Below are 15,780 nucleotides of genomic sequence, written 5' to 3'. Positions count from 1 at the left end.
ACTGCCTTACAATTTCTCCCTTTGTCCCAGAAGATGATGGTGACTCATACGTTGATTCCCAGCTGATGTCCTTCGAGGATGTTAATTCCAGCTCTTTAAGATGACCAAGTGTAATGCTGATACCCAGCTTCCCATCCTCCATCCAGGATTCCAGTCCACCATGATGTCATCATTCTATTTTTGCCCAGATATAATCTCTCAGCAGTACCATCTACAATGTCCTTAGAGCCTTCCCTCGAAGCCTGCTGACATTCAGGGCATACTGCCCTAAGTTGCGTATATTCTTAGTATTTTAATGGCTTCCTCATTAAGGTTTTTGCCTTTGAGCAATTTATCTCTTGGACATTAATTATTTAATGTTCTTCGGTTAGAAGGAGCCGGTGAAACCACCAAGGATCCCAGATTTTTGCACTGACACCCAGCTTTTGCATCTGGTTCTCCAAGATGTGATTAAATGTTAGGAAATGAGACTTTAATGATCTCAGGTTTAAATGCAGAGTCAGAAAAAGATGGGTTGGAAAGAAAGCTAAGATGAATTTCGGTCCAAGGACATTCTCTAGGTTAAAAACAAAACAAACAAACAAACAAACAAAAAACCCAACCCCAAACCATCATCTCATAAGATATCAGACCTATCCCTGCAGAAAGAGGAGGATTCATACATCTGCCTGACTTGTAAAATTAATATTAATTCTCAAATGATTCTGTAAAAGCCTTTTACAGAAGGGTAAATTTCAAGCCTACCTCCCTGGTAAGTAATGATATTGCAGACCAGTAGTACCATGTAAGGGGTCCATCCCTCTCCCTCTATGCTGCAGAGCATATTGTAACAGCCTCCAGAGGGGTAACCACCTTGCAGAAACCGTCTTCTTGCAGCACTGTAAAGATGAACAAATTTAGTTCAGCATAACTTTTCATGGACTATAGTCCAACGTCCCCGGATATGTGAAATCCTCTGTTGGCAGGTATGGGGGAAACTCAAGAGTCAGCTGCAAGAAGTGCAGTGAGGTGGATACTCATAGGCAGCTGCTTACCTCTGGTCTAGGACAGTGGCGTCACTAGGATTCGTGTCACCAGGTGTGGGAGGCCTGAGCGCCACCCCATGCAGTGGGTGGGGCAACGCCCCAGGTGGTGGGCGTGGTGATGTGCCACCTCCCCGCCCCCACTGGTTTTTTGGCTGTACCTTTTGTTAGAATACAGATATTTCAGTGTGGCTTGTTTCATTGCATTCTGCATGAAATTACGCATTGATAGATATATAACATGATGGTCTTATTCCTCCAAATTCCAATTCTAATGTTTTTGAAAACTTGTGGAGTCTCTCTCTCTCTCTCTCTCACACACACACACACACACACACACCCCGTGTCAACTTACTAACACCTTATTGCAGCAGTTCTCAAACTTTTAGCACTGGGACCCACTTTTTAGAATGACAATCTGTCCAGGACCCATTGGAAGTGATGTCATGGCCAGAAGTGACATCATCAAGCAAATTAAAATAAAAAGAAAATAAAAGAAATAATTAAATAAGGGGGAGCCAGTCCTGTTCCACCAAGTGAATCTACTCTGAAGTAAGTCCCATAGTGGTCAATGGGGCTTACTCTCAGGAAAGTGGAGGTAGAATTGCAACCTGTGAGCTCAACCCTATGCATGTCTACTCAGAAGTAAGTCCCATAGTGTTCAATGGGGCTTACTCTCAGGAAAGTGTGGGTAGGATTGCAGCCTGTGAGCCCAATCCTATGCATGTCTACTCAGAAGCGAGTCCCATAGTGGTCAATGGAGCTTACTCTGTAGTCTGCCTGCAATAACAACCCCCCAAAAAGAATCAGTGAGATTTCCAGCCCTCCCCAGTGCCCAGTTTAAAGTTCTTCTATTTCAGGCATATCAATACAAAGCCCCACCTGGCTTTACAAGTGCGAAATAGAAAGCTTTCTCCTTACCAGTTAAAGCCTCTTTTTTTGTCCTTTGGGGGGGGGGGGGGTGCCTTCTGGAGCATTTGTTGTACTCCAGCTCCATCAAATCAGGATCATTCTGGTGTCCTCACATTCCCCTTTGCCTAGTCTGACCACCAGCCAAGGTACGTCTGCGTACTCGCGAGTAAACGCAACCATGTGGTTGAGTTTGCTTTCCATAGGGCTCAATAGACTCGCAGCTGGGAGGAGGGACCTCCTTCTCTGGTGTTTTTGGGGGCTGCATTCATTGGATCAGAACCATTCTGACGTCCCTGGAGTCCTCTCAGCCTGCCCTTTCCGCAAGTTCGCCTAGTTGCAAGTAAACGTGGCCACGCGGCTTCATTTCCGGCTCAGACTCACAACTGGGATGGAGGGACCTTCTCAGGTGTTTTGGGGGGGCTGCATTCATTGGATCGGGACCATTCTGGTGTCGTTGGATTCCTCTCAGCCTGCCCTTTCTGAGGGACTATGCAAGTACGCCTACTCGCGAGTAAACGCGAGATACGGCTCACTTTCACTTTCCATAGGGCTCCATGCATTTTTTCTTTCCGGTGTTTTGGCCATAACCTTTGAAGGAAAGGAGCTATTTCAATTCTGTTTTTTGCATTGCACTCCGCTGGCCATTCCACATCCAATGGTGTATGGCATGATGGGGTAGCTCCTAACGCTGCAATGTTAGCGCGTCACCCCCCTGGGCACGTCACCCCCCCGCGCATCACCCGGTGCGGCCCTCACCCCCCGCACCTTCCTAGCGACATCACTGGTCTAGAGCAGTGTCATCAAAGCAGAATGGTGGTAGCTCTCCAAAGTTTTAGCCAGAAATTTTTCTCTGCCTTACCTGGAGTTGCTGGGGGTGAACCTGGGACCTTCTGCATGCAAACCACTGAACCACATTTCTTCCTTGGAGTACCAAGCTTAAAAATATGCAAGGTCTAAATGTGGTGACAATTTACATTAGGTAACAGCCCCCTATGCTGTTGCTGAATTATTTCTGCAACATCATCTTTCTTCTGTAACCCCTGTGGTTCCCAAACTGTGCATCACAGTGCCCTGGGGTGTCACAGTGCACTCCCTGGGAAACTGTGGGCCATCAGCCAAGCTGGCTGGGAGGATGCTGCAGAGGCCTTTGAGAAGGCTCCAGCCAGCCTTCTGAAGCACAGGAAGGTCACCCACGGCCTCCCTGCACCTCAGAAGGCTGGCCAGAGACTTCTGAAACAAATTACCAGTTTAGTTCTAAACTGGAAATACCTTTTAGAAGGTTCAAGGTGGCCTACTGAGGTGCACGGAGACTGTGTCTGATCTCCACGCACTTCAGAAGACTGGCTAGAGTCTTCTCAAAGGCCTCTTTGGCATCCCGCCAGTCTCTGAATCTGAAAGTAACTGGTGATAACATCATCCCCAGTCACTTCTGGGAGCCATGTGCTGCATTTCCAGTGTGCAGAGGCATCATGGGATGCCAAAGTTTGGGAACTGCTGCTATAACCTGTTGTCTCTCTTAAGAGAGTTGCCACTTCTGCTCCTCCTGGTCCATGGAGATGCTCTAGGTCACCACTCTCCTCGTTACACACACACCCCTTCTGCTCCCCAGCCTCTGCCTTTTAAAAATAGTAACAGCAATGCAACCATTGCTGAACGAGGGCAGGTGGGCAGCCAGGGGAGGTGGCAGACAGGTGTGGGGCATGGATGGGGCACCACTGCTTCATGCTGCTTTGCTACCTGAGGCAGCCCCTTCACGCATCCTCACCAGCAAACCAACCCTGTGAAAATGCAATGCTTGGTGTGCAGTGTAAACTTCACTTGATTTCAGTAGCAGACTTTAAGCAGAAATTAAGCTTTGCTTAAGTGCTCCATCATGAACGCTCTCCCATTGCGCATCCTGCTGACTGTACACATCTGAGTAGAATTAAATTTTTTAAGCCACATTCTTTGCCGTGCTCCATTTCTACATTCTATTTGTTGCAAAACATTGTTTAAGCACCACATATTTCAAAGTGATAACATGTTTATTCATTGGAACAATATGGGAAGTTCTGACTTTGCCCTTCTGACTGCAGTGCCCAGATGGGACAGGACAAGGTTTTTGGAGGGCTTAGGTAGCCTTGGAGCACCTCTAGGCAGTTTTTCGAGGGGCTGGGCAAGTAGATGACCCTTGTGTGTTAAGGAAGCTACAATTTCAGACAGTTAAGAACATAAGAACAGCCCCACTGGATCAGGCCATAGGCCCATCCAGTCCAGCTTCCTGTATCTCACAGCGGCAACCCAAATGCCCCAGGGAGCACACCAGATAACAAGAGACCTGCATGGTTTCCTGGGAATTGTAGTTAAGAACATAAGAACAGCCCCACTGGATCAGGCCATAGGCCCATCTAGTCCAGCTTCCTGTATCTCACAGCGGCCCACCAAATTGTTGTTTTAGGTTGTAATAAGTTAAGGAATACAGTTTCTCTCCTTAGAGTTTTCAGTAACTCAAACAAATGATGTTTTATCTTTAATTAAACACCTTGAAGAAATTGCACCAATATTGTTCTACAATATGCTAGCAACCTCGGCTTCCCCCGCCCCCAGCCCTCCACCCCCAAATTAACAGGTTCTATTACAGCAGCAAGGATTCATTTTGTAATTATTCTGAAGCGTCTGTTTGGTAATCCTCCAGTGAAACAGACTGATACTTAGTGGAAAAGATAATTAAAAGCAATAATTCAGGTTGTTTAGAGGGTATAAAAATTAGAGCCATACATCATTGTCTTTAGAGGAGGGAAAAAAGCAATCCTTTTGTGCTTTTTGAAAGAGATTGATATTTTATCACTATATAGTGATACAGTCAGTTCTTGTTATCCGCTAAGGTTAGATTCCTGGAAAACCTAGAGGATACCGAATTAGATACCAAATCACTGAGCCTATGGGAAAAAAGGGGTTAGGTTCCAGTGGACCCTCTTCACCATATACTCTATGAACTTTATGAACCTGAATCTTAACTTGAAGTCTGTGGGGTTGGGCAGTGGCGTAGCTAATGATCGTGCAGCCTGGTGCTGAGCTCAAAATGATACCCCGGAAGTGACATCACAACTGGAAGTGATGTCATGACTGGGCTTTTAAAAAAGTGAAAATTGGGGGAAAACCTGTCTCCTCCTCCCAGCAGACTGCCACCCACTTGCTCTGCCACTTCCCCCCAGTCAGTGGCACAGTTAAGGCATCTATCTGCTAGCTGGGGTCAAACAAGATTTTGTAGCCCCCCCCCCCATGACAAAATCAAATTTAATTAATTAAGGTGTGCCCTTTATTGGTCTTCACTGTGCTGGGGTGAAGAGGGACAGTTATTCTCCCCTGCTAAATATAAGAAGAGCACCGCTAGAAAAAGTGTCTCTTTACCTAGTTAGCAGAGGTAATTATATTATGATGCATGGAAATGAATGCTGACTCATACTAACACCTTGTTGGTTCCATGCTGTATCATAACAACATCTCATTGGCTCTCAACAATTAGTCTCATAGGTCAGTTTTCAGTTTAGAAAATCCACTTTTTGTTCCATAAGGCAGTTGTTTTCTATTTATGATTAATTAGTCATAACTTTTGATAGAATACAGATATTCCAGTGCAGTTTGTTTCATTGCATTCTGTATTAAGTTACCTTTCCAATGATATATAACATGCTGGTATTATTCATACATACCAAAATTTTCACAATTTTGGTCACTAGTGTCAAGGGTTGCCTCCCTCAAGCTTGTTGTCTGGTGCAACTGCTACCCCCTGCACCCCCTTAACTACACCACTGGGGTTTGGTGATAGCGAGGACTTTCAACATCTCTAACATCTGATGCTTCCTCCTCTGCTGGATATCCCTCAATGTGTTGAAGGTTGTGGTGATGGCAATTTCTCTGTACTGCTCCTCCCATTCCCTGATTTTGAAATACAAACGGAGCAGAGCAGAAGAGGGCATGAAGAAGAGAGGAGTAGAGTGGGGGCCAGAGCACTGGAGATGCTCTAGCAGGGTCACCACTTTTCTCTCCTCTCTTCCACCATTCCTCTTCTGCTCTGTTCTCCTCTTCCTTTAAAATTCAGGAGTGGGAAGAGAAGAAGGGATGGAATTGGATAGGAGGGATGGAAGTGAGCAGGCAGAGATTGGTGCCCTTTCAACCAACTGCTTGAGGCACCTGCCTAAGTGTCAAATCCTATCCAATTTTCCAGCACCGGTGCAGCCATACCAATGGGGCATGTGCTGCATCCTGTGGAGAGGGGTCAATCAAGGAGGCCTCCTCCAGGTAAGAAAGCATTTGTTCCCTTTCCTCAAGGCTGCAGTTTGGTTGCACTGGCACTGGAAAATTGGATAGAATTGGGCCCTCAGTCAGCCTCTTGGCTGGGGCTGGCCCTGTGAGTAGTACACAACCTGTATGTAATATCAGCAACGCAGCAACTTTTTTTCCAAGACCATCACTGCACACAAAATATTCATCTTCCGAAATTCCATGATGGATTTCTCTTTAGGTTGGCTGGCAGTTGAAGAACCTCGTCAACGCATTGCGCGAAGACCCCAATGGAGTGATCCTCACCTTGAAAAAACGCCCTCAGAACACACTGGTGTCTGCCCCTGCCTTGTTGAAGAATGTGAGGTGGAAGCCTCTTGCCTTGCAGGTAAGAAGAAGCTTGACATGAGCTTGCATTTCTTCATGGCAAGCACTCTTCGAGGAGAGGACAGAGTAGGAAAATACTCATATTTTTTTTCTCCCTGGTATCAGAAAGAGCCAAGCAACTCTTCGTTTACCTGATTAACAGAGCACTCAGGAGCCTCTATTGAGACTGTCCTGTATGGGTTGCAGGATTCTCCACCTCTGCTTCCATTTTCTGTATTTTTATATTTTTATCCCCCTCCTCCCATGAACTTAATGATGGCATGGGGCTTTGAACTCAGGTCTCCTCCGTCCTGCTCCAATTCTTTAACCATTATGTCACACTGGCTCTTTTAGTATATTATTTAAAAAAAAGAAATTGTAAGCCTGTCAATCCTTGCTTTTCTTCCAAAACTAAATGTGTTAAATCCTGACTGATTTCATTTAAAGCTGATTTGATAATCCATAGTATGGGTTGGAGATCTCAGTAGTTTTGGGTCAAACTTTTTGACATGCCTTCCTGCAGCAAAGAACTGAATGTGTTATTGGGGTTTGGAGCCAGGGGGCAGAACACGATCCTGGGAGGCAGTGCGAGTGACCTGTCTTCCACTGTCTTCTGCTCGGTTCTCCACTGAGTTTCAAATCTAGGAAATCCAGGAGGGGGAGGAACAGTGGTGGAGCTGAACAAGGACTACACATATGAGATGGATGCAGGAAGCAGCAGCTTCCCTGAGTCAGCCACCTCAGTTTGCTTCACGAATGAGTCAATCTTCTTGCATCTCCTCACTGCACATAGAAAGCCAGCATATCAGGGAAAAGACCAGACTGAGCCTTCACCCCAAGTATCCTGGTTTTCTACATCCCATAAAGCTGTTTGGGGGGAGAGGAACAGCATTCAAACCCCTAAGTTCACAAAAACAATAGCACTGAACATTTGTATAGCAATTTCAGGTGTTCAAATGTTCACATACATCATTACTGAATTTTAGACAGGAAGTTTATAATAATATTTAACCTCTGTATAGTTACTTTTAGCATATGCAAAGCTTGTGTCATCCTTACAAAAGTATTTTTATCCCCATAACACCAGGGCTTTTTTTGTAATAGAACGTACCGGAACGGCTTTCTGGCACCTTTTTTTTCCCTTTCACTGAGGGAGGGATTCAAACCTCTGACCTTGTGCTCCACCTTTTTTTTTAAACTGCGGGCTAGGGAGGGATTCGAACCTCTGACCTCGTGCTCCACAGCCCAGCACTTTCTTCATTGGGCTATAGGAAAGCCTGTAGTCAAAGTGCTCAGAACGAATATATAAGGTCTTGACCCCAGCTGGTGGCCATCAGCACCTCTAGTATTAGTTCCAAACACTTTGAGTCTAAGAGTTCCTATGGCTCAAGTGTTAAAGTGCTGGTCTGTGGAGCCAGAGGCTAGGGGTTCAAATCCCTATGAGGAAGAATTATTATTATTATTATTTTTTTAGGAGGGGAGGTGCTCCATGGCTGCAAAATATAAAGGTTGGTTGCCAGTTGCCAAAAGGGGGGGCCAGTTGAGGCTGCCAAACTCCTCAAAGTTCAGCTTATAAATAAATAAATAAATAAATAAATAAATAAATAAATAAATAAATAAATAAATAAAAGATTAACAAGTTGTGAGTTCCTGCACCTTTTTTTTTTTTTACAAAAAAAGCACTGCATAACACAGATAGGGAAAATCAAGGCTGAGAAGGAGCAACTTGAAATGAGTTCATGGCAGAGGCAAGATTAGAACTAGAGAATCCTGCTTCAAGTTTGGTCTCTTAGCTATTATGCTCCAGCAGCTCAGGCATTAGGGATGACTGATAATTAACTTTTCCCATTTAAGTCTGTTGTCATAGTCCTGCCGCTGTAGTTTTATTGCATACGATTAACATTTTATTGCTGTTTTATTTGCTTGTTTTATATTATTCAGCAGTCTTGGGCGCTGGATGGATGGAAAAAGAGGGCACAAATATTTTTTAAATAAATAACTTCCCTAATCCTTTGTATCATTTTATTTATGTTATTTTATTTTGAATGCTTACAAGTCATTTTTTTTTTCACTAAAAGCAACTGAAAATTTAAATACCCAAGTTAAGCAAAACTATATTGTTGTTTTTTTAAAAAAAATATATAGTATGTACAGTGAAAATTTTAAAACAAAAAAGAAATGAGAAAACCTAGTGGCATAGGTAAGTGGGGGGCAGGGGACATTTGCCCCAGACTCCACACATTGGGGGGGGCATCACAGGGTGCCTTTCCAAGGCCTGAGAGGCCGTGTGCGGCCTCCCCAAGCCTTGGAAGGCTTTACAAGGCATGCAGGAGGCCTTACAAACGCACTTATGGTTTTTGTGGAACTTTTTGGTTTTCGATGTAAAGTCTTCAGCAGGCATGGTAAAGGTGTAAAGCTTTGCAAGGCTCGGGGAGGCTATGCCCAGCTTCCTTGACCTGACCTTCTCTGACCCCAGTTTTCAGTGCATTTGTAAGGATTCCGGCAGACCTTCCAGTGGTCAGGAAGGCCATGTTGCTGCCACCCCGAGCCTTGGAATGCCTCTCTAAGTGGGGACATCAAAATGTTTTTGCCCCGGTTGCCAGATGGCATAGCTACACCACTGCGAAGACCTGCAAGCATCAGAGTGAAAAGTCAGCAGATAGAAAGTCAGTGAAAGGCAGCAGACAGAAAAACTGAACAGATCCTAATACAGCAGTCAGAGCAGAGTTTGTTTAGAAGCCTGCTGAGAAATAGATTAAAGAGATACAGCGGCATCTGAGTATTGCAGGCGCCTCTTCGATCTGTCTGGGGAAGGCATTCCAAAGACAGAGCACTGAAACGTCCTCTCCTTTGTCACCACCTGTTTGATTCCTGACAGTGAGGCCTCTAGAAAAAAAGACCTTTGAAGTCACAGCAAAAATTTGGGCCAGTTCACATGGGAGAAAGCCAGGGCCAGATTTACACCTAAGATAATTAAGTTGCAGTTTAAGATCTCACTTTCTGAGAGGGCTCTAAATATGAAATTATCTGTTGCATAATCCACTGAAAAATAAGCAACAGGGGAAAAAAGTATCTATTTATATGCAAATATAAGGCCTTCATACTTCTGTTTACTTTTTCCTTTCTGTCAGGATAATTGGTTTGGTAGCGTTATGGGATAGGACCTTTTAGGGCCAATTCTATGGTGCCCACCGCCAGCATTGTAGCTTCAGCGTCAGCAGTGGGTGTTCCAGAAGTTCTATAAGGCACTTTACCATTGCTGGGAGATGTGCAGCGCTGGTGGAGAGGCCCATGCCACTCTTTGTTGGGCCTCTGCACCAGCGGGATGTAGAAGAGGAGCATTGGCTGATGAGTGTCCCCACTGGGCGACAGGAAGGCTTTGTGGGGTGGAGGAAAGGCAGGGAGGAGGCCAAACTGAGTGGAAGGAGAGAGGGAGGGCCAGAGGGCAGATCGGGGCCCAGGAGGGTGACAGTGACAATGGCAGAGGCTGCCGCCAAATCTTATCCCCCCTCCTGAGCCACAGAGGCTGACACAGGGCCCCTTGATTCTGTGCTAGCCCAGGAGCTGGCACAGATCCAAGGAGACCCATTGGGGTCAGCAGAGTTCCTCACAGAGTAAGGAAACCAAGGTGGTTGCTCTGACCCTGCAGGATACAGTAGCAGCCATTTCAGTACCGCTGTACTATACTGCACCAGGGCAGCGTAGGATGATGATGACAAAAACAAGGCTGCATGTGTTTTAGCCAGGTATAGTATATTAATCCCAAAACATAGGCCCAAAATTCCCCCTTTTTATTATGGTTCCCATGCAGAAAGCTCCCTAATGATGACATAGGAGGACACAAAGCAAGCCTGCAAAACCTAGAGCTTCCAAAGCCTTGCCTTCTCTCTCTGCAGATATACTCTGCCTCTTTTCCTTATCAGTGATTTAGCTTTTATCTGGCCGCAAGGCTGGCTGATCTTTGATAGCATGCATTTGAGCCACCAATGGCTCCCAGAGGACCAATGAATTGTTTGCGGAAGCTCTTGGCACTTCGAAATGCAGATTACGGATTCAGAAATGCAGGCTGACTGTCTCTTGTGGTTCATCATTCCTGGCAGGGCAGCCATTGCATTTCTTTGAACATTTTATAAGATATCTGCCTCTGAGGTAGTGCAAACACCCAAACAAGAGCCTTAGGGACCACCAAGACGGCATACTACATTTGATTAAAGTGTGGGGTTTTTTTTGCTTTTAATATTCTTTTTTTTTTATGTTACATTGCAAGATGTGGCAGGTTCACAATCAAAGCATTTTCCCTTATGACAATGGAAAATAAAAATAGGGGGCAATCTTATGTATCGATTTTGCTGTTCTAGAAATGTACAAATCATAAACCATCTTTCCATAAATTTTCAAATTATGTTAAAAATATCTTGCAAAACATATCAACGTATCTATTAATGCAGTATCAAAATGGGTTTTTAATCAGTATGTCCACGATGGGGCTTCTGAATTGAAGCTCTCAAAACTTTTGTTGCCGCTAAGAATGTTAAAACAAATTGTTTTAGAGAACAGTTTTAAAACTATTTAAAACATCAAGAACCAATAGCCAATTGTTAAGCAGAGCCAGCACACAAAAGTCAGGACAGACAGTAATCACTAGGGGTGTGGTTTTATTTGGGGGCAGTGTGTGTGATATTTTTCTAAAATTTCTTGATTAAAATAGCAAATTGTGGTGTGATCTGTTTTTATTCCAAGGGTGAATTTTAATAAATTATAATTATAAATTCTAATAACTTTTAAAATTTATTGGGTAGGTGATCTAGGTGATATAGTGTCAGAAGATGCAGCCACAGTAGTATTTCTAACTGGAAAAGTAATTTATTTTAATTTCTGGAAAATATCTTAAATACCAAAATGCTGTGTTTTGTGTTTTTGTTCGGATATTTTAACACCAAAAAGGCAGTGTTTTGTGTTTCTATGCATTTTTAACAAGAACAAGAACAACAACAACAAAACCCTAGTAATCACAACTTAAACCCAGCAAACTTAAGCTGAAAAATGTTCACAGCTCACTTAAAATGTAGGCAACATAGGAGCCAGGGGGACCTCACAAGGAAGAGATCCCCTTCTTGCAGGAGAGAGTTTTGTAAATGGAGGGATGCCACCAAAGCGGTCCTGTCTCACACCTCTTCCTACTGAATAGGCAGTGGGGTGCAGAACCGAGCCCACAATGTTGAATGAAGAATGTGAACAGGTTGATGTGAGATAGTCACAAAGCCATGGGGAGCTTTAAAGGCAACAATCATCACCTTGCTGTTGAAACACACTGTTCATCAAGGGCAGATCCAAAATCACCAGGCCAATGCACACTGAGCAACAGATCTTCAGAACAACCTCATTGTGGCCTCATTCTGTACCCATTCAGACAGTCTTCATGGGCATTCCCAAGCACAGTGCATTGTAGTAGTCCAACAAGATGAAAGAACATAAGAGGACTCTTGTGGAGCCACCTAGTTGACCACTGTGGAAAGCAGAATGTTGGGCCAGATGGACCTTCGTTCTTGTCTTAAAGGGCTCTTCTCTTTAATAGCAACTTGCCCAAGGCGACAAGAGCAAGTTGATGACTGGGCATAGAACATGGAACATATAACTCGCATGCCTCGCTTCTAATCTCTTTCCATTTAGCAGTGACCTGCAAATGGAAGTCGCAACACATTTTATGAGCATTGTTCCATCAAGAGGACATAAATCTGATAGCTTTCAGTACATATCTTTTTTTTATTATTATTATTACTTGGATTTTAAATGGAGGGTTGAACACAATTACCAACTCTGCATTATCTACTAGCTGCCCTTAGCCAACTGCTACTCATTCACTGCCTCTCCTGGGCAAAGTCAATACCGTCAACTCAAATCATTCTGCATTTCCATCACATCACAGCTATTCGCTCTCTCTTGCCCTCTCTCTCGCTCTCTCATTTCAACACATTTCATGAAGAAATTTAAATCCCTTTTAGATTTCTCAGACTGCTTACTTTCAAGGTTTTGGGCTAAGAGATTATGAGTGTGAAGACAAGTATGATTCATTTGCCAGTACAGAAATAATAAAACTATCACATGAATTATAGTTGGCTTGACTGCCTGCTGGGCTTCCAATGCTTCCCAAGTGATTTGGAAAAGAAAACTTACTGTAATCTACAATACATAACCCTGACATTAGACTCTTGCTATTAAATCTAGCTGTTGTGAACAATTGCTCACATGTAACATTCTATTCCTTTGTGAGATTGTTTTTTCATGACTGATGGAGTTGTATCCCTGGATCAACCTGCAATATGGAACCCTGCGATATGGAATTTCTCAGTGTGCCTCTTACTGGGTCTGTAACATCTTCACCGTGAAAGTCCTTTGAAGGACGTTTCAACGATACTACGTAAGAGGTCCTGTTGCTGAATCTCAGGGATAGGCCAATCCACCATGGCTAGACTCTAGTCCTCCCACCCTTGGCCTCCTTTGACTTGACATACTCAAGTCTTAATGGGCAGCCATGGGGACTCATCCAGAGCATTTTTGGGACTCTGTCTCAAGTCAGAGTCTTTTTGGCAAATGAATCAGGCGTGGCTCCATGGGTCCTGAGTCACTTCCAGTTTCACTACAAGTGCAACTCGAGTCCACATAAGTCACCAAAAATGCATATTTGGTGACTCAAGTCTGAGCCTATTGAGTCGAGTTGCCCAACCCTGTGACATTGCTGCTGTATTAGAAGCCATGATTCCTCATTTGTGAGTCCTAACTCACTCATCCCAACCCATGGTTATAGTCAAGGCCATTCCATGTATGAGGCACTGAAATGGAAGGTGGTACCTGCTTTTGCTTGCCCACTACCACTGCTCCTCCTTGTAAAGGAAGGTAGGAATGGGAGGAAGTGATGAGGAGAAGAGTGGTGGACTAGAACATTCACCACTCTCCTCTCCACTTCCTTTTCTGCCCATTTCCATCTTCCTTCTTGAATCCAAGGAGCAGGAAGACCAGCATTTGGTTTGCCCCCCTCAAGTACTGTGAAGCTTTAGGGCATTCCTGACCCTAGTCTCATTCCTTCTGCTTTTTGAATTGAAAGCAGCCCACATGATTTCTGGACAACCCCAAGGCAAGAGACCTCCTTTTTGCTGCTCTGGTTAAAAACCCTGAAAAGATGAACCAAGCATACATCCCAAAACCTCTACCTTAATGGAAAGCTACTGCTATGGTGAATAGATGACAACTTGCACTCTCTGCTCAATGAGTGATTGCTCCATTGTCATCCCGGTTGTCATCGCTGAAAGAGCGAATGAGAGTATTTATGATATCTCTTGTGGTCTTTTCTACTTACACTAGACCATTTGTCACTCATTGTAATGCCTTTGCATTTCATTGCCGTGTGTGTTTCTAGGCATGTGGGGTTGCTTTGAAAAAAGCTTCCGCTGAGCTTTATTCCAGCCAAGTCATGCTTCTTCTTTTATGGGCTCAGAAGCCAACATTCCTTAAAGATCTTTTTTTCATTCCACCTGGAGGGAAGGGAAATTTGAAGCATACAATAGGAATGAATGTAGGAAGCTGCACAGAGGGAGTATGATATAGAAAAGTTATACAGAGTAGGGAGAGAGCTGCTCAGCACAATGCTCTCCATACCCAGGGGGATCATGATCGCAGCCGACCCGGTCAAGAATTTTTTCTGTAGTGATCAATCTAATGTAGTATGGTGGCTCCAAGGCTGAGCTGTGACTCTGGCAAAGACACGACTATGCCAGAATCTGAGGGGGTACCTGCCCCGGGTGCTGTACCAAGGTGAAACACGTTTGCCGATCAGGCTCCGCCTTAGTTACGGAGGAGGTATTTATGGCTTCACGCCACCTTTCCTTCTCCTGTGAAGGCTCCCCTTTGAGGGAGAAGGGGGGCACAAAGCCACTGCAGCAAGTGCCACTCCTCTGGGAATAACCTGGAAGTGATGTCACATGACATCCCCAGGGCAGTGCATTACACCTCTGGAATCAGGACTTCCCTGGTTCACTTCTTCCATCTGCCGTGAGCACACATTGATAAGACAGCCTCAATCTTATCCACCTGTACTGTGGGAATAAGAACACAGGAAGTGTCTGTGAGGATTCCAGAACGCTTTGAACACTCCCCAAAAATGCTATACAGAAGTAGATTTACTAATAAAAGTGTTTATTATTTTATCTATTGTAATTTTAGTGTTATGATATAGTATAGTGTAGCATTGTAATTATTCTGGCGATGGGCCATCACCCCATGGAAGGGAACCTGCTTTGCATTCAGAAGCTCACAGATTCAATCCCGGATACTGTTTTCAGATAGAACTGGGGAAAAACCCTTGGCTGAAACCCTGGAGAGCCGTCTCCAGTTATGCCTTAGGCTGAAATCCTGTACACACTTAACAGAGAGTAAATTCCATTGAACTCAGTAGGGCTAATTTACTTCTGAGTAGACATGCCTAGGATCATTATGTTAGATCTATTCCTAAGTCTAAGTACATATAATCGAAACAATCGCACATGCTTCTCTTCCTCTCCTCCCCTTGCAACAAGTCCCCCTGTATTACCATTTAGATCAGTGGTGTCAAACTCATTTCATACAGAGGGCCAAAGTTAGCATTCATGGTAGCTGCTGGGAAATGACATCATTAAGCAGAAAGTGACATCGTGAAGCTGATGATGGCCAGAAATAAGCACTTTATTCTCACGTAGAAATTCACTAGCTGCAAATGTCAGAAGAGAAAATGTGCAAATCTTGTTGATATTTTAAAGTAGGAGAGAGCCCAATTATAACAGGAGCAGATAAATTGCTTCCTGGGGCCTCATTGGCCCATGGGCCTTATGTTTGACACTCCTGATCTAGATTGTAAGCCTCTCAGGGCAGGTACCTGTCCTTTCACTTCGTGTGAAGTGTCATGTACGCTGGTGGTGATAAATAATAAATAATACTGTCCATGCTCTATTAACAGTCCAACTCCATATAAGGAAGCTTTCTATGTTCCCCTCATAGCTGTCATAAAATGACTATATTTTATGTGTATTTCTGAGTGTATTGTCTCTTTCTTATGTGGGGCCAAGCTTGAAGCTCAGTGGTCCAATCTGTTTCATTCCGAGCTCGAATCTTGCACACTGCTTGAGTGAAGAAGAAATGCAGATTAGGAAACAGCTAAGACTAGCAAACCTGGTTGAGCTGGTTTGAA

At 44.1% G+C, this 15,780-nt stretch overlaps 1 protein-coding gene across 1 annotated transcript in view; it reads left to right on the top strand.

The window, feature by feature from the left end:
* Positions 1–15,780, top strand: part of LOC136663086 (connector enhancer of kinase suppressor of ras 2-like) — a 319,906-nt gene that overhangs the window by 195,214 nt on the left and 108,912 nt on the right. Inside the window, exon 9 of the mRNA XM_066640022.1 lies at positions 6,439–6,585. Coding sequence (XP_066496119.1) covers positions 6,439–6,585 — 147 coding nt within the window. The remainder of the gene's footprint in view (positions 1–6,438; positions 6,586–15,780) is intronic.

This window comes from Tiliqua scincoides, chromosome 12, assembly GCF_035046505.1.
Source record: "Tiliqua scincoides isolate rTilSci1 chromosome 12, rTilSci1.hap2, whole genome shotgun sequence".
NCBI lineage: Eukaryota > Metazoa > Chordata > Lepidosauria > Squamata > Scincidae > Tiliqua > Tiliqua scincoides.
Note: the sequence above shows the minus strand (reverse complement) of the source record. Positions and strands in the feature narration are given on the sequence as shown.